This window comes from Branchiostoma floridae, chromosome 4, assembly GCF_000003815.2.
Source record: "Branchiostoma floridae strain S238N-H82 chromosome 4, Bfl_VNyyK, whole genome shotgun sequence".
In the NCBI taxonomy this organism is placed as follows: domain Eukaryota; kingdom Metazoa; phylum Chordata; class Leptocardii; order Amphioxiformes; family Branchiostomatidae; genus Branchiostoma; species Branchiostoma floridae.
This window is the reverse complement of record NC_049982.1, coordinates 14328279-14346450: the sequence shown is the minus strand read 5'-3', so window position 1 is coordinate 14346450 and position 18172 is coordinate 14328279. Positions and strand designations below refer to the sequence as shown.

Below are 18172 nucleotides of genomic sequence, written 5' to 3'. Positions count from 1 at the left end.
AATTTGATGTTTTTTCAGTGCTCATAATTGGAATGATAAAACTACATTTTGCAGAAAGTTGACATTATTAAATGCATTGTACAAACATGAGGTATAGCCTAACTCTTTTGGTGCCAAAGATAGACTGTAGCATTACTTCATGATTTTGGCACAAATACATGTATGTGTTCAGAACTCTTCAAACATTGTGTGTTTGCTAGCCCCTTTATTTTGCTGCCCTTTCTTTAGGAATGCTGGTCCATTTCCATTGTTTTGTCATTAGTACTGCTAAATACATAAAGTTATATCTTTGTTATTCTCTGTGTTTATGATACATCACCTCCATAGCAAGCTGCTTGTTATGTTATTGGCAAATGATAGGTCCATTAGAGATAAGAACAGTCTTCTGACGAAGCATACACAACCACACACAAGGACACCATCTGTCCCTGCACGTGTGTCAAGATGGAAAGACTCTCTTCTTCAGGATGTACAAGACAGTTGCAAAGAAGAAAGCCACAGCGAGGAAGATGAGCAGCTTGTCTGTGAGTTCTCTCCTGTTGTACTTGGACAGGAGCTTGCGGCTGATCTGAATGGTCCCTCCTTGGCTCTTAAACTCTTCATGGGTGTCACCTACCGTCTTAGAAGAGCTAACTGGAGTAGGAAAAACAATATGAATGATGCACGATTTGTTTGATTTGGGACAGTTGTGGTACATGTATTATGTTTTCTGACTCAATCCTGTTACAGCCTTTGTGAAGTTACAGCATTTCAAGTGATGCTAAGTTAATTAATTTAACAACATAAAATGTTTAGATTTTATCTTTTGCATATACATTGTATCCTCCCTTTTACCCATGTAGAAAATAAAATGCTCCAAGAAAATTTAATGTTCTCACAAGGATGATAAAACTACCACAGAAATACATTAGGCAGCATATTGGAAAACTATGTTCCCATTGCAAAGGTTTTGTGCTCTGTGAGCTTTGTCTGATTGGAGCTTGGAATAGTTTCAGGCATAGTATGCACAATGTGCACCTGGACAAATATCAGCTTTTCTGTAGAAAGACTGTACCTATAGTGTGCATCGTGTTCTCGCTCTGTTTGACATTATTAGCCATCATCCGGCTGATTGACATCAGATTCTCTGTGAGGTTTCCTGCTGTCTTTGTCACTTGTTCCTTGGTGTGTTTCCTGGTGAAAAAGATTAAACATGGCTTAATATAAAGTCAGACTTGCAGTAGTGTACCTCAGTCATCTACCAGTGTTACAAACAAGACATATGACACAAAAGATAGTATGACTAAAATATGGTGATTGAATTTAACGTCCATCCAGTCAACAACCACTCTGACAATCGTGTCATATTCTCCAGTCTAAACACAAGGTGCATTTCAATATGCAAATCTACCTTTGTCTGACTTCCTCATCCTCTCCTTTGAACAAATCTTCCCTCTCTCCCCGGTCAATGGCCATTTTACAGGCCAAGTTGGCTTTTCTCAGGGTTGTCTGTGTGCTAGAAATAGAGTAGAGAAACTTAAATACAATGTCATGAAAATCATTTAATAACTGGTGAACAAAGAGCACAAAATAGTTTTGTCAGCAGTAAATATGTAAAGGAACTGAATGTGGTCCATTTTCATCACCTTATCAATTGCTGCTTGTAATTTTCCACATCATCCAGAAGTAACCTCTTTGTGGTCTCCCTGTCCTGCTCCCTGGCTAGCCTTTCCAGGTCCTGTCAGAAGAAAAACAGCTTATTTGGAGCAAGCAATGAATAGTCTGGACTATAAGTAGAGTTGTTGTCCTATGTAAGAGACCTATATGCATGTTCTCCACAACAGTATGACAAGTACCTACACTCTAAATCACTGAAGTGTTAAAGAATGTATTTCATTTTCTTGAATAGTCCCAGATGCACTATGAAACTTGGTAATCATAGAAGAGCGAGGCTATTGACACACCCAGTGTGTCAATAGCCTAAACAGGCTATTGACACACTCAGTGTGTCAATAGCCTAAACAGGCTATTGGCACACTCAGTGTGCCAATAGCCTGTCAGGCTATTGACACACTCAGTGCACTATTTTTTAAAATATTGACACTAGAAACCACTAAAATGAGAAAATCTTACGATTGTATTTGACAGTCAGCACTCTGAAAATACAAATGGCATTCTGTGTCCATCATCAACCCAAAATACGATTTTTTCACGCGTTTACGGTAAAGGCCGCATGTAGCCAGTCACAAGTATGCAAATGAGCTAACTATATTTAGTACCATGCAAACACCGCATTTGATCATGTTGGCTGGGTTTTGGAACACGTTTTCAGCTGTGTTTACCGACGAATTCCTGCCGTTTGGGAGAATTTGCGGCCTCAAAACTTATATCACAAGTGAAGCGAAGTTATAGTTGTTGTTTTACTTCCATCATTTTTAATGTGAAAGAACTTCGTAGCGTCATAGCGAGATCGACCGCTAAGATGTTTGGATGACATAGTGGCGGGGAAATCTGCACTGCTTCGACCGAAAAAAAAACGTGAATTTTGAGCAAAAATACCGCAGAAATATGGTTAAAAAACCCACATTTTATTATTTCAGGGGTCCCTGGTCCAATTAAAAAAATAATAATAAGTGTACCGTCCAAAATAAGAACGTAGCGGGTGGATTCTGCCGATCTGCGGCTGAAAAAAAATAAACGTAACCTAAACATGCACTCTTGAAAATGCAGACCAAAAAGTCCAAAAGGCGGGATTTGATGGTTCTGGTCGCAAGACGAAAATATTCTTATATGAAATGGATTTTTAAAAAAGGTAAAAGGAAAATTGAAAAAAAATTCCAGCGCGGACTCGAACTGGGGTCAAAACTGGCAACAAAGTTTCGAACGCCAACGCTTTCCCCACTACGCTACGGCCGACATAGACAATGCATGTCGACATTAACAGGTATCCAAATGTAGGGCATAACTTGAATACGTCTGTTCATTCGAAGATTCAAAGATTCCAATGTCTAATCTTCCGAACAATGTCTAATCAATGTTGCTTGTGTAAAATAATGTCGGGAAAGTCATGTTACAAGCTCTGATTGGATGGTTGGCATCTCGGTGTGTCAATAGCCACAGCGATCATAGAATGCTGCCATTTGATTCATCATTTAATTCTTCAATTGCACAGATTAAATATGTAGCCATAGTTTCCCTATAGCAGCACATTCATCTGCTTCACATTGTAGATACAGTAACTAATAATTTGGTAATAAATTGTTAACTTATATCTTTCAGTTCTGCATAATTTTGTGACCATGCTGCAATACCTACCTCTATCCTATCCCTCAGCACCTTCAACTTCTCCTTAGCTGCAAAGTTGAGCTCATTCAGCACACGGAGTGGACCGCCACACTCCCAGATGTCCTGTGTATGTAGTATGTGCAAATATTCATGTATGAGGTCACATATTTATTGTTCCTGACTGTTTTTCTAATGTTAATGTCAACATATGAAAAGGAACATATGAACAATTTAGACTATTTGTACTTTAAGAGTAGAGTAGAGTAGAGTTGGCACCAAAATTCTACAATTTCCCACATTCGAGGGAACATCTCTGAAAGGGCTTGTACATTTTGTACTTCCCTTTTAGTTGAATAATAGAAGAAAGTAGAGTAGGCCCCCTAAACGTTTCAATAAATAAGATATACGTTTTCAGCTGATGACGTGGGGAGGGGGGTAAGCAAAAAAAATTGAAAATTAGACCAGATAGCTTTGGAAACAAGGGCTGCTATTGTTACATTTACAGCAAATATATCCATAGACCTGTATAACCGCTTTAGCTTCCAGATCATGTTTGACGATTTCCTGAACACAAACACCGACACGCACGTCGCCGATTTCGTCACCATTCGCAGCCATTTTGTCAACAGGACCAGCTCATTTTACGGCAGCTTATGTCGCAAAATGATACTGATACTAATTTGCGACTGCCGTAAACTGACAGTTTAGCAGGGGCAAACCAAAAAAGCACATTGAAGGAGTCTCAGAGAGCAACCTACAGGCCTCAACCAAACCAGACGATGTTAACCAAAATAAATGATTATATTTTACAACCATGTAGAGTTTTTCTGTTACGACCTAACATTATTGGTCGGAAAATTCTTATCTTATAAATTAGCTCGACCCTTATGTAAAGTTAATGTACTTTCCCTTTTCCTGTGGTGAACGCTGCATTATGGGAAGACCGGTTCACGTAGGTGATGACGTGTTTGGCGACGCGGATACGTAGGCAGGAGGGTGTCTGGTAGTCTTAATTTTTAACCATCAAAAGAGGGAACATGGTCAAGTAAGCCGACTACAACCACCCAAGATGGCACCAAGACATCGCTGATCATTAAAGGAACGGGTCTTGTTTACCAGATCTGTGGAACTTGGACGATAAGACGTCGTCAGCTGGAGGGTTAACCGGGAAGTGTCACGTCATCATATGGCCAGGTGAGACTACTGTGAGACCCGGCCCACCTGTCGGTTCTAGACTGTTCATAATTTAACGATTGGAGACTTCAAGAAGGAATTTTACATCATTGTCGTTTTGGCAAGAAGTGGCTCCAAGTCCAAGGAGCACACCACACACACACGCACACAATATAACACTACCAGTCTACCACTCTCTCATAAATTATTTTATCAACAGTCTCTGCGAATGCGTTATAATTTAACGTTACAAAAGTAATTCGTTCGATGGTTGTTATGGTTTTGAGGAAACATAAGATTGAGAACTTCTGTTTGGAGTAGAGAGTGTTCAGCAATATAATTTGGTCACTTTAGGCCGATAGGAAAATGTTAGATATGAATTATAACGTTAATATATTAGATCTTAAAGGGACATAATGTAGAAATATGGCGCCAAAATTTCAAATGTTCTGAACTTGATAATCTCCATTCAGATTGACATTTGCAACTTATTTCTAACTTATCTGCATCATTTTATCACATTTTTAGTGCTAATTAACAACATTTTATCACATTTCTAGTGCTAATTAACAACATAAGCCGCGACCATATTCACTTACTTCCGGGTAGCCTACCGGAAGTAAGCCGACCGTAGATTTCCGAATCGACCGTTGCGGTCGCAGATCTTCGGAGTGTAGCGGGACTTTCAACAAACTTCAGTAATGATTCGAGCGAACCACCGAACGCGTTCTAAAGCACACTTTGGCTCGCCGGCGAGTTGAATGAAATGGCGGACAACTCAAGCGGCGGAGGGAAGTGCGCATATTTCAAGACATCCTCATGGCTCAACAAAGTCGTAGCCATACGTTGTAAATATTGCTGTGCAGTGTAATAAGGTAGACTCAACTCATTATGTAGAGAAATGACCGAAAACAGTGACTTTAATTTTACGTTATGTCCCTTTAAATCATGCAAATCATTTTCATGATTTATGAGCAAATGCTACAATAACAGAATGTGCTAAGATATTATTAAAGACTTGTGTTTTGAACAACTTTTTTGTGTGGGTCTTTGTCAAGATCCTTTTGACATTTGGCATATCGGTATCAAACATCTTTGCCACACTGCAAACACCATAATTACTATACAGAAAATATTTGTGTCCTACTGACCCTTGATTGAATTGAACTAGGGGGTTCTGTGCTGAAGGTTAAGATAAAATATCTTTCTGCTTACATGGAGCTGTAACCATCTTGATCAGAAACCAAAATTTTTTTTTCAGACACAATAATACATCTTTTGTTTTGATCCTCTGTAAGCCAGTTGTCGTATCTATGCCACGCCCAGAGCTGTTCACCTGTGTTTAAAGGTGTGCTTACGTAGTTGCCTGAGGCTCACTTGACTTGTTATACAGGCATGATACAAAAATTTTACAGCTACCGCTGAGCTGCATATGTCAGTGCTAACTTGAGTTTAGTCCCCCATTTTACATGTCATCTGTAGTGTTATTGATTTGCAATTGTTTTGCTCATACAATTTTTTTCCATGATGTAATCATAGAATTTTTACACAAAGTGCCCTGTAAATATTCATGTATTGATATTAAGTTTTTGCTGCACACTGATTATTATTTTACTGTTAGCTGAACATAATTCAATGTCACCATTTCAAGATGTCAATCTTCGTTGTACTAGTTTGTAATTTTAAATTGTATTACCATTTCTTTGGTGTCTGCAGGTTGAGTATCCGCTGCCCAGGACTGTCCTGTCAATGGCGCCCGGTCCCTCTCTCCTCCTCCCCCCAAGTCCCGTGGATCTCCCAGCCCCACCCCCACCTGGCTGCATTCCTCAAGTACTTTGTCATCTTTGGACTCCTCCTGGCCTTCCTCGTACTTCTCACATTTGCTGTTGTGGAAAGCGACAGGTTCCTCCCGGCAGCGGGAATAGATGGCTACATGCAGAGGATGGCGTTTGGGGAGGCAACAGACACACGTGACCCCAACCTGTATTACGGCATTGTTGTTGACTGTGGAAGTAGTGGATCGCGTGTATTTGTTTACTCTTGGCCAAGACACACGGGGAACCCTGCACAGCTTCTTGATATACGACAAATGAGAGACCTCCAAGGAAGACCTGTAGTTAAAAGAATCACACCAGGTATATGTGTGTTCTTAACTTCATAATCATACTGATGTTTTTTGTTCTTGTGAAAGCTGATTGGTTTTCCTTGGTATGATAAAAATCATTGATATGTAAGTAACAAAAGATGGTCTCATCAAAACACCATCTGGTGACTTGAGGAAAATACACTCTTAGACTTGCACTCATCTGATTCTCTTAATGCCCTGTTGTTGTCCAGGTTTATCCACCTTGGCAAGTAACCCTGATGAAGCTAGTGCATATTTAAAGCCTCTACTGCAATATGCTGCATACCACATCCCAAGGAACAAACATAAAGAGACTCCCCTCTACATCCTAGCAACGGCAGGCATGAGGATGCTGTCAGAAAGGTAAGATTTGACCCTCAAGACAACACTAGTACTGTCACCAGACACAACTCGACTATAGTACATTAACTGACTATAATACTGGTGACTTAATGTTTGATAGACAGTCTATACCTATTACCTACCTAGCCCCTAGACCTCCAGGTAATTGTGGGGACAAGGTAGACACTCTATACTATAGACACTTTAAACTTGAATCTTTTCCATATATGTTTGAGGTAAGATTTGTCTTAGGATGTTTGAGGTAAGATAGTGTACATGAAATGTTTATATTTGTTCTGCTCTGTGTTGTTTTTAGTGACCAAGAAGACATCTTGGATAATCTGCGAGAAAATGTCCCGCTAGACTACGAATTCCTCTTCTCAGACACTCATGTGGAGGTCATCTCTGGCAAACAGGAGGGTAAGTCTCCATTTTACCTGAGATACTAAATTCACGTCATCTAGAATTAGGAAATAGGATCATGAAAGTAACAGAAAAGCTTGGGTTAAGGAGGATCATCTATCTACAATAATGTTACTTAAGCATGAAGTATAAACTGCTTAAGGTAAAATTATTGGAATCATACTGTGGTTTTTGCGATGAGTCAGATACAGCATATATTTAAAAAAATTGATATCTCAGTCTTGTTGTGAAAATGTAATATTGGGGGGCCATGTTGGCAGAGGGCTGTATCAGTCGTAATGCCTGCTTTCATCATTTCTTCCAGGGGTGTACGCTTGGATAGGAATCAATTTTGTGCTGGGCAGATTCAACCATGCAGAGGAAGGTAAGTGTCAAGTGTTAACTCTGGAAAAAAGCAGATCAATTTTTCGAGCTGAAAATACCTGCAGCCAGCATAGCATGGAGTGATACTTTACTCGTGAATGAAGTGCACTTCCACTTGTAAGCAGCATGTTATATGTTATAAGATATCATGTGATACAATATGTAAGTTAAGTTGACCTTGCCACTGCATCTAATGATGTTATTTGTTATATTCTCATGATTCAGATGACCCAATGGTAGAAGTTGAGTTTGACCAGACGAGTCTAAGTGAGCCTTCCCAGCTTCCCTCCATCCTGCGGAAGCGGACTGTTGGTGTGTTGGACATGGGTGGCGGCTCGCTCCAGATTGCCTTTGAAGTGCCTAAAAGTGTAAGAATTGACAAGGTGTCGACAATGTTCATCATTCTGGGTGCTTCTGATTTTTCTTCTTCTTTCCCTTGGTTTGCTGTGGTCAATTTTTCTGTCCAATTTATCTGTCCAATTTTTCCTTCCTCTGGTTGTTGCTTTGTTTCCTCTCATTCTTTGTAATACGAATACTTTGTTGTTGTGTGACATTTTAAGTCTGTGAAACATTTTGGTACTCTTCAATGTTCCATTTCATTTTTCATACAAGTAACCCAGCTCTAATCATCATTATACCAAATACTTGATACCAAGCATGACACAATGCTATGATATAGCATTAAGCATTTAATACACACAGCCAGGGTCCTCCCCAGAGGATGGCCCTCCACTATACTACTTTTGAAATTTAGTGTTTTTCTTCCTACTTTCCTGGTTAGGTTTGCTAAAATTCATGAAAATTCACAGATTTTTAGCCAAGCAAGTTCATCACTTTTCCAGTCAGCATTGTCTGCAAAAACTTGTGAATGGGCGATGATCAAAACAATAGTCCTTTCATTACTACACAACAAAAGGAGTCGCTATCATTCTTGGAGTATTTGACACCCTCTATCATTGCAAAATACACCCATGTCATGAAAACAGTGCTAACTGTCCCTGTTTACTTCATGAATTACAATCAAATTGTCAGAAAATAGCCTGATGTAATCGCGCTTCTCAGGCCCGTCGTACATTGCCGCGCCTATCAGCTTGATGGGGAGCGCGGCTAAAACGCGGGAACGCGCTTACCCGCGGGTTTTCCATATATGGATAATTACATGCAATCGTCATCCCCTCGCCGCACAGCCGGCTTTCTGTTGCTGTGGATCGGGTGGCGTTGCTTTGCAGGTGATTGACCGCGGAGAGGAGTCTACAAGCTCCGGATAGCGGAGTTTGCGTTACACAGACTAGTCAGAAAATAAGATTAGGTTTTTCAAAAAATAATCATCTTACCTTTGGGTCTACTATCACTATACTAAAAAATTCTCACTGTACTAAAAAATTCTAAGGAGAAATTCTGGGGAAAACCCTGACACAGCAGAAATATGACTCAGAAGCTACCAGGTGAAGACTGTAGTACTGGCTAGTTTGACTGTTTGACACATGAATGAATGATCACATCAGTGTTTTACCAGACTGAGTAAAAATTTAGTATGTTAGCTATGGTGTGGTCTCACTTAGATGTTTTTCCCCCCAGGATGACATTTCCAAGAGCTTGATTGCAGAGTTTAACCTGGGATGTGATAAGCACCACACGGAACATGTGTACAGGGTGTACGTCTCTACCTTCCTGGGCTATGGGAGCAACTCCATCCTCAAGCTGTACAGGGAGCAGATGGCTAACAACTCCAGGTAACATCCCCAACCTCCTACATAAGGCAAAATGGTACTGTTAGGAAAAACTTGGACTATCATAAAGCAAAGGTGATACAAAATTGGTCAGTAACAAGGAATGTCTGTTGACCATTGCTTAATTGTGATTCATTTTAAATGAGTTACAATGTACTATAAAATCATGAATTTTCATGAGGACTCAGCATCTACATGTATACAAAACACATATTTTCAGTATCATGATTTCATGGTAACAGCAAAACCAAATAAAAAAACCCACCACAGTCGAAGGTGATGATTAATAAATCAAGACGTGCTGTTGTTATTTCTCAGGTCAACATCAATCCGGGACCCCTGCCTGCCACGGGACATGCCACTTGAGCACACCACCCAAGATGACCGCCACGTCCACTTCAAGGGCACAGGGGACTACAGCGCCTGTCGTATCAACCTCCAACCTTTCCTGAACAAAACTGTCCCTTGTCAGAAACAACCATGTTCTTTTAACGGTGTCTACCAGCCAAATATAGACTTTAAAAACAGTGAATTTTATGGCTTCTCGGAGTTTTGGTATTCCATGGAAGATGTTTTAAGAATAGGTGGAAAATATGAATATAAAAAGTTTGAAAAAGCAGCAAGTGATTTCTGCAGTACAAGATGGAGTCTCCTGGAGGATCGGTATGAGAAGGGGCTGTACCCGCAGGCTGATGAGTACAGGTTTAGGTAAGCAGTCACATGTCTGGCGTCCTTGATATTTTTTAAATATAGACAAAACCATTTCATCAGATTTGGGTAAGAAAATGTCATTCATTAATCAAGCTTATGTTTCCTCATACTACTAGTATATTTCTTACCTATTGACTCCACCAGATCCCAGTGTTTCAAGTCAGCCTGGATGGCTACCATCATGCATGACGGCTTCAGCTTTCCTACCAACTACAGCAGCCTGCGCTCTGCACAGCTCATCTATGACAGAGAGGTCCAGTGGACCCTGGGAGCCATCCTCTACAGAACAAGATTTCTGCCCCTCAAGTGAGTCAAGTCTCCAAACTAGCAGGGCTTTTAACCTTTCTGACATCTTAAATTGGCAAACCTTTTTGTCAAACAATGCCCAACATTTCAGCCTGTCACAAAACTGTAATGTCCATTCTCCATTGCAGGGAAATCCAAGCAGGAATCCTCCAACAACAGTCCAGCTACAAGCCCCCCTGGGTCCGTGTGTCTGCACTCACTGGGTACCAGTACATCTTCTTCCTATGCTTCGGAATTGTGGTTGCTGCCATCTTCTTCTACATCCGCCGAATGGGAGGGCGACGGATTTCACCAGTCAGGTCGCCACTGCACCACGTTCCCTCCATGTCATATTTCATGGTTGATGAAGGCATGGTATGAATCAACAGCCCAACATGGAATTTGTCTCATCTCCTGAACTATAAAATCTATACAAGTCTCAGTGCTTGCTCCTTCTGATCTCCTTGTCTGGCTGTCAAGGACAGGCTGACTGTTTAACAATCAGAGGTCATGTAAAATATTCACGGAAAATATTGTACATCTGTGCAAAGTTGACCTTGAGGAAATGTTTCTGCGTCATCCAAATAGAGACCAAAAGATTAGGTGCTAACTCTGCAACAGTTGATGTCATTTTCTATAAATAGCTGCAACCATTGTGGATTCTAATCTTTACTTGGCTTGACATCTATGCTAACCAGGCCAACATTCATTGTTACATATAATGTGGAAATGTTTCTGTCATTTTAGGCAGAAATTAAAACACAGAGTTAAGACCTATTGAAAAGTCTGTTTTCAGGCTAGGCGTATTTGTCTTGCTTTCTATTTTTTCGGTAAACAGTGCAAAATAGAAAGCCAGACAAAATGCCTAAAATATGTCAAAGCAGCCAGAGCTGAACCTTTGCTTGGAGAGCATGAAAAGTCATCCACTATTCCACTCTCTGTATGTTGTAGCAAACTTTGTAACATGTTCTCTGCAACAAATGACCACCTCATTCTTCTGTGCCACCCATTGGGTTAAACCCAGAGATAGTGCAATATACCCTGGACAAAAGCCTGTACTATTCAAATGTTGAAACAGAGGCATGTTATTCTCTTAACTTTCTTTTTTTTTCTTCATATGTTCTGATTATACAACAGATGTATTGTTATCCTTTTATTTCTCTACATTCTGATAATACATCAGATTTATGTATAGATTAGTCCATTGTATGTGCAGATACATAAAGTTGGAATGAAGGTTATGCAATACTGTTCATGAATAGCAATTTTCTTTTTCTTTTAACGCATTATACTATACCAGTAGTGCATTTATTTAGACTGAAAACTAATACATATCCCACACTATTAGTGTGCAATCCTCTGTAGTTTGGGAGAATGATATAATATTTTCCACAGTATTCTTATATCCAATTGTGTCAAACCAAAACTGGTCTGTCTTTCCTTCAAAATTCAATGAAATCAGAATCAATGTTCTGTCTCTTGAAAACCTTTGAAAAAAAGCTGCAGAATTCAAATCTAAAACCTGAAAGGACTCAAACAGTTTCACTGCCATAGGAGAAATCGTGGAATTTTAAGTTGTACAAAAAGAGCAATGCAAACTTCAAACAGTTTATTTTAAAAGACTTACAGAGAATTTTATTTTAGGAAATAGAGGTTGGTTATGGGACAACATTCTGTCTCAACATAGATCCTTAAAGACAAAGTGTAACATCCTTGTATTCAGAAATACCGGTATTTGTCATTACACAGGGAAGTAGTCAATTCGTACACATACTACCATGTTAACATTTTGGTATACATACTTGTACCTCTTTGCTACAACAATGGTTATTTTGATATTTAGCACGGTACATTTCATATCATCCAATCCACCATGTGTGTACATGGGTTCTCTGGTACTTTTTGGACTCGTAAGAACCCCCATTGATATAACGTATGTGCCACTTTGTCTTTTAGGTAATATATTATTTATTCATTGATGACAGCATAGGAAGCTGTCAATAAATTATTTATAAAGTTTTGGGGGTTTATCAGCACATTGTGCCCATGAACTCACATAACAGTTAAACATGTATAGAGTTACTGTCAACTTACCAGGGTATAGAGCCTTAAAATTGTTTTGAATCAAGGATATCACCTGTTACTGGCTTATAGATTAAGGGGATCGAGTCAAGTTAGTTGTTCAGATGTGCTGTTCTCACATACTGATAACTCTTTGTAATTCATGTACCATCCCAACTACAATAAGATCTGATTCAAACTAACTAGGATGGTACAGAGATCTTTAAAATATATATGCACATGTTTGAAAAAGTGTGAAACTCTACAGTGTTACATGCTTGAATTAGCAAGCAAGCAAAGACAGTTGGAAAGGCTGTGAAGGACATGTACGTCATGTATCATTGTCCACATTCTTGTAGTTGATTACAAGGTTATTTATTCACAACTGTCATTTCAGTGACTGTTTTGGGCAACATTCTTGTAGTTCAAATTGAGGGACCAGTATCTTTATGTTGTTACATTGTAGAATAAAGTAATGTTAGTTATTTTCAAATAGAAAGTTAGCCACTAGTCTTCATCATCTCATCTTCTAGGAAACCACGTTGGAAGTCTCATAATAGTCAATATCTTAGCTTTTTAAGCTGTAAGACATGTCATGGTGGACATATCATCTGAGATATTGTGCTTCACTCTATATTGTGGTATCCACAGCTTAATATACATGTTTATACCGGAGGTATGGGAAGTTGCTATTTATACCCAAGGACCCCAGTAGTACCACAAATAAGGTGTAGTATTTGGTGGAATCATGGTCAATTCTTTTGACCACGATCTGTGTTTCTGCATCTGTATGGTCTCCGCTGTCTTGGAGGATAAACGATTTCACCCACCTTCATATCTTACAAAATAAAAATCTACATTCTTCAGAATCCAGCTGTTTCTGATTCATTGCTTGCTGCATTATGGGTAACTACATGTATGTTGCACTTCACTTGATATCTGGTAGGAGGAGTGATTGAGTAGAAAGAACCTATTTGCCACCTGAGGGTTGTTTTGCGCGTGGATGTCAAGGTTGGGATCATTTTACTGTAATGTAATAATATGTTGCATAAATTCAAACAGTTGCCATAGCAAAGTCTTAAATCTGCATGGATGCTACAATTTTCTACATATCATATTTCAGGTAAACTAGATGTTGGCCTTACACAGTTACAGTAACGTTACATGTACCGTGATCGAATACATGAATCAGAAAATATGTAATCCTTAAATGAGGTAATGAAGAGATGGCCTCATGCATTATTTAGGAGTCTACCCCACCTACACGCTTTATCATTAATTGCACTGAAGCTAATGGTGTTGATGTTTGCGCCATTCGGGTTGACAAGGTCCTTTGAAATGACAAAGGCTTCACGTCAGCTTTTACAACAGCATGCGTTTGTGAAAGACTTGTCACATTTGACCACACCTTTCGTCCTTTCACAGTCGTACAGCAGGTAAATACGTTCTACTTTGGTATAGTTTCAACATCAAGGCTTGGAAGGACGGACAGACATGGATACAAACTTGTTCTTTGCGATCAAAGTTTACTTTGGAAAGCCAAGAATAGTAAGTTCTTTAATCTATTACCGGTACCTTCGTCAAGATGACTGTTCCAAGTTTCGGTAGCGTCTGTCACTCTGTGTATGTAGTGTTACTTTACCGGTGGCACAGCGTGCCTGTGTGCACCAGTGATTGTGATCACACAAATAACATTATCACACAAATAGTAAACCGTAAATTCGCGTCGGATATATCAAGGATGCCCTTTATCAAGTTCCTTGTGCTGTTGTCACAACTTGCCTACTTAGGCTTAGGTCACATTTTCGAAACGGGGCCCGGCCGGGATGTTTGCGGAAACGAAAAATAAGTTTTTCAAGTTAAGGAATATAAACAAATTATGCTCCTGGCTAATGTTTTACGTTCTGTGTATTGTGTTGCCTTCCTTTCTTATCAATATTTTTCGTTTCCAAAAGCTACCCGACCGGGCCCCGGATCGGGAATTGTGACCTAGGCCTTAACTGTTCTTGTTCTCGCCCCCTAGCGGGCACCCGAAATCACAGACGAACCTGGCTCCCTGTTAAACTACATCAAGTCGGTGACGCTGACGTTGATGCTGGCATGGTTACTGGGCCTGTTGATCCATGTGACTGTGCGTAGACTTACCTGGTGCCCTCCCCTCAAGTTCACCCGGGAAGCAGGTCAGCTGACCGCTTGCGCCCATCTCAAATTTCTACCAGTGCTAGTCGGAAAATAGTATATTGGCCTGCGTGTTTGGCAAAAGTTTCTTCTGCTTGTTGTAACCCATATATGATTGAATGAATCTGCAGCTTCAAATGGCGTTAGATTGACATGGGTTTAAAGCTATACTACGCAAACTATGAGACACCTATTCATAGAGGTAAAAATTAATGTTGTAGATCTAAACCCTTTGCAATGCATAATGGTTTTCTGTAATGTGCAGCGGCCAATAAGGAGCACCGTGCGTCCATCCCATCCCGACTGACTGACGGGAACTACATGCAGTCCTCCCCACCAGGCAGTGAGGGAATCACCGCGGACACGGCTCAGCAATGGTCTGGGCAGAAAAAGCGAGGTGGGGGTCGGCTGGTTCCCGTCGACAAGGAACGTTCATTCAAGACCATCGCTTCTAGCTCAAACTTAGAACTAAGCAGATTAACAATATGGTAAGACAAGCGACCAAAGTTCCATTGATCACGACTAAACATACGACAGCTCCATATCAAGAAATATTAACAGACTATACCTCGATCCCCGACTTCATAACTTCGTCAAATGATTTTGAACTTTAAAACTGATGACCATTAAGTGTTTCTCATCGATTATGCTGATGGGGTCCTCATTTGCAAATATACAAAATATCAATTAAGCATCTACATAACAGAAGCTGTCCATAGTATGAATATGAAAATGTTATCAAGAAAGGATATTCTAGCATTTTCTTATGAAATACGCAACTGAGGTCCTAATTTGCATAATCTATATTCAACGATGTTCACCTTCATTTACCATTATGTCGAAATTTGCATGATTTTACTCACCAATATCCCTCCGGTCTCTTCCTCAGTTACAAATGTCACATACTTGAATAGTCCGATCATGGGGCGCAGTGGGTTTATAGAATTTTCTCATTAATTGTGCAAATCGGATCTGATTGGCCTCACCATTTCATTTTGTCAGGCATCGTTTAGCTATCTAAATACATAAAAATCACGACCATCCGCCCACCCCCTCTTCAGTTATTTTCCGAAGTTCGAAGTCTCAAACAAAACTTACTCATACGGTTCAGAAAAGCGCTAGGGCGCCCATCACCACACAGTGTATTCTCTCTCCCAAGAGCCACTCAAAAATCATGACCGTAGCATGTCCAGAACACTAGATTTCAAATTGGAAGGCGCCATTAATAAGCCGTTGAAGGGGCCCCAAGTCAAATCATTTCAAAGTCTCAAAAGAACTACCGGCGCACCAAATATCAGGACAATCTATCTCGGCCTTCTCGGTGTACTCTGTTCATCGACAAACATAATCGCTAACTGTAACTGCAAATATACCGGTCAGCTATTTCTACAAAACAAAACAAAACAAGAGCATTAATGATGGTCGTCTTCACCAAAAAACACATATTATATATGTAGATGTCAATTTTTTTACAATTGTAAATACAAAATTCCATTTGCAAATTAACATTCTATTGTAAATTATGCAAATGGTTTGTACATTTACATAAACTATACATTATGATGGACACATGTCTAGCTTACAAGTGTCACAAGCAACGTTTGGTAGTCCCGCCACTATGGAATCATGGCACTTTCACGTCGATTATTCAAATTGAAGTCTTATTAGTACTAGTATATGCTAATCATTCACCTGCCATGAATCATATACTTGACGGTTATAAAGTCCCATCATGGCAAATACAACAGGCCTTCCTCATTAACTATGCAAATTAAGTAATAATTACATCCTTGTGTACATCTCGTCTAAACTCTCTGCATAACTGTTACCGAAGACCATGGAAATTCGTCGTTCCAAAGAGCTTATGTCTGATAAAGGCTCCTTGATTTTCCTCCTTAAAAATATTTTTCCAAAAATGTACCTGCAGTTCCAGAGTGAACTGCTAACGGGTCCAAATAACCTACACAACTTCTTCACTAGACCAAAAACTATCTGCCACCAAAATATTTTAAAACCATAGCATGTCCAAGACACAAAAAGATACAAAACCCGGAAGTACTGCAGTACTAAGGTCACACACAAGGGGGACCAAAATCGATCTTTACCTTCGCCTTACTAATCCCCATCTGAAGACATACCAATTACAAACCATCCAGAGGTTCTAAAGTTATACTGACCACAAATATCCGAAAACACACACACAGACAGACAGATAGACAGACAGACACAACAAAGCCTCATTTTTCATGGAGGTAATGAATCTAAACAAAGGAAAAAATACAGATAGAAGACTTCTCGGGACTTGCTCCAAATGTTATTTGGTGGTATACTGGTATAGTCCATTCTTCAAGACCAGGGACGGACAGGTCTAACGTTACGTATGCCCAAATTCCCATTTTCCCAGTACTCGAGAATGATCTCCTAACGTTCACGTTACATGCATGTCCTAAATAAAAACAAACAATGAAAACGTTAAGTTATAACGTTATGTTCTAAATAAAAAACCTATAAAATACATTATGTGCGTCGAATGATATCGGTATGTGTATGTTACGTCAAAATATACCAACTAGGTCAACTATCCTGCTGTACGACGTTAATGGTTGCGTCCAACCGGTGCCATTTACCTACAGGACATTGACCCGATATATAAGATTGCAGAGCGCACGTTCTATTACAAGGTCATTTCATGTCCGCTGGTAACCCCAATCAGCCAGGGCTGGTACAGACGCCGTGGGAACTGTGAACTGTTTTTCATCCCTTTTACACATGACCACACATCTTCAAGGGCAGCTGTAAAGCGACTTTTAAGCTGCCAGTGTGTCAGATTAAACGATAGCCATGATTGGATATGCGGGCTGGTATTATTAGTTTTCTTTGTCAGACAAATGTCATTTATTCTGTTTAATGATTTTAATGTTGACACTAGTGTCACTTGCTACATTATCGAATACATGAATAAATGATTTCTTTGTTGTGAAACCATGATATGGTCATTCCACTTCTTTTTCAATTAGGCTTATGGTCCGAAAATTGAAATTGTCGGCATCTCTTTCTTGCCCGCGCATTAGATGTTGAATCTGCATAGGATACATGTCATCCATAACATATCCTTGCCTAACAGATGTCACATGTTTTAATAATCCTATCATGGAATGCAGAGGATTTACAAAATATATTCAATGATTATGCAAATTAGATCATGATTTGCTTTGCAGAATTAGCATGCAATTATGTAACATATCTGCATACCAAAATTCATGATGATCCGAGAACCTCTTCATGAATTAATCTTTTTCAAAGCCCCAATAAATCAGCCCCTGTAGGTCCAAAAATAGCCACTATGGGGGCCCAAACCTGCACCACTACTCCTTACCCCACCTTGCCCCTACCTAACGTTACCACTTAAAAATTACAAAATATGTCCAGAACTCGAAGTAACCAAAGCGGAAGTTCCGATACAGTACCATCGGCAAAAATCTAGTCGCTTCTTCACCTGGTGCCAACATTTACCAAC

General features: G+C 39.7%; 2 protein-coding genes across 4 annotated transcripts; one reads left to right on the top strand and one right to left on the bottom strand.

Moving 5' to 3' along the window:
- Nucleotides 1–16: 16 nt before the first annotated feature.
- Nucleotides 17–3974, bottom strand: LOC118413095 (vesicle transport protein SEC20-like). Its single transcript, XM_035816260.1, has 6 exons — nt 3787–3974; nt 3295–3387; nt 1626–1717; nt 1391–1495; nt 1055–1173; nt 17–633 (listed from the first exon to the last, which is right to left on the bottom strand). Exons 1-6 carry the CDS (start codon nt 3880–3882, stop codon nt 440–442), a joined length of 699 nt encoding a protein of 232 aa, XP_035672153.1. The 5' UTR covers nt 3883–3974; the 3' UTR covers nt 17–439.
- Nucleotides 3975–4198: 224 nt separating this feature from the next.
- LOC118413090 (ectonucleoside triphosphate diphosphohydrolase 4-like) lies at nt 4199–13346 on the top strand. 3 transcript variants are annotated; one of them, XM_035816248.1, is made up of 10 exons: nt 4200–4458; nt 6154–6572; nt 6775–6925; nt 7221–7324; nt 7632–7691; nt 7916–8058; nt 9269–9423; nt 9739–10128; nt 10276–10437; nt 10566–13346. In XM_035816248.1, the coding sequence occupies exons 1-10, from the start codon at nt 4451–4453 to the stop codon at nt 10795–10797; spliced, it is 1824 nt and encodes a 607-aa protein (XP_035672141.1). In that variant the 5' UTR covers nt 4200–4450; the 3' UTR covers nt 10798–13346. The 3 variants fall into 3 exon arrangements, with proteins under 3 accessions (XP_035672143.1, XP_035672141.1, XP_035672140.1); XM_035816247.1 differs by having other exon boundaries at nt 7916–8073; XM_035816250.1 differs by lacking the exon at nt 10566–13346 and having other exon boundaries at nt 4199–4458; nt 7916–8073; nt 10276–10441.
- Nucleotides 13347–18172: the final 4826 nt, after the last annotated feature.

What these genes read in the sequence shown, in the direction of transcription:
- LOC118413095 (XM_035816260.1), bottom strand. Translation starts at nt 3,882, where the DNA reads ATGGCTGCGAATGGTGACGAAATCGGCGACGTGCGTGTCGGTGTTTGT. An exon ending in GATGAGGAAGTCAGACAAAG is followed by an intron (nt 1,174 to 1,390) that starts GTAGATTTGCAT and finishes CTTTTTCACCAG; the next exon opens with GAAACACACCAAGGAACAAG. An exon ending in GAACACGATGCACACTATAG is followed by an intron (nt 634 to 1,054) that starts GTACAGTCTTTC and finishes TTCCTACTCCAG; the next exon opens with TTAGCTCTTCTAAGACGGTA.
- LOC118413090 (XM_035816247.1), top strand. An exon ending in ATGAGGATGCTGTCAGAAAG is followed by an intron (nt 6,926 to 7,220) that starts GTAAGATTTGAC and finishes TGTTGTTTTTAG; the next exon opens with TGACCAAGAAGACATCTTGG. An exon ending in CATCTCTGGCAAACAGGAGG is followed by an intron (nt 7,325 to 7,631) that starts GTAAGTCTCCAT and finishes CATTTCTTCCAG; the next exon opens with GGGTGTACGCTTGGATAGGA.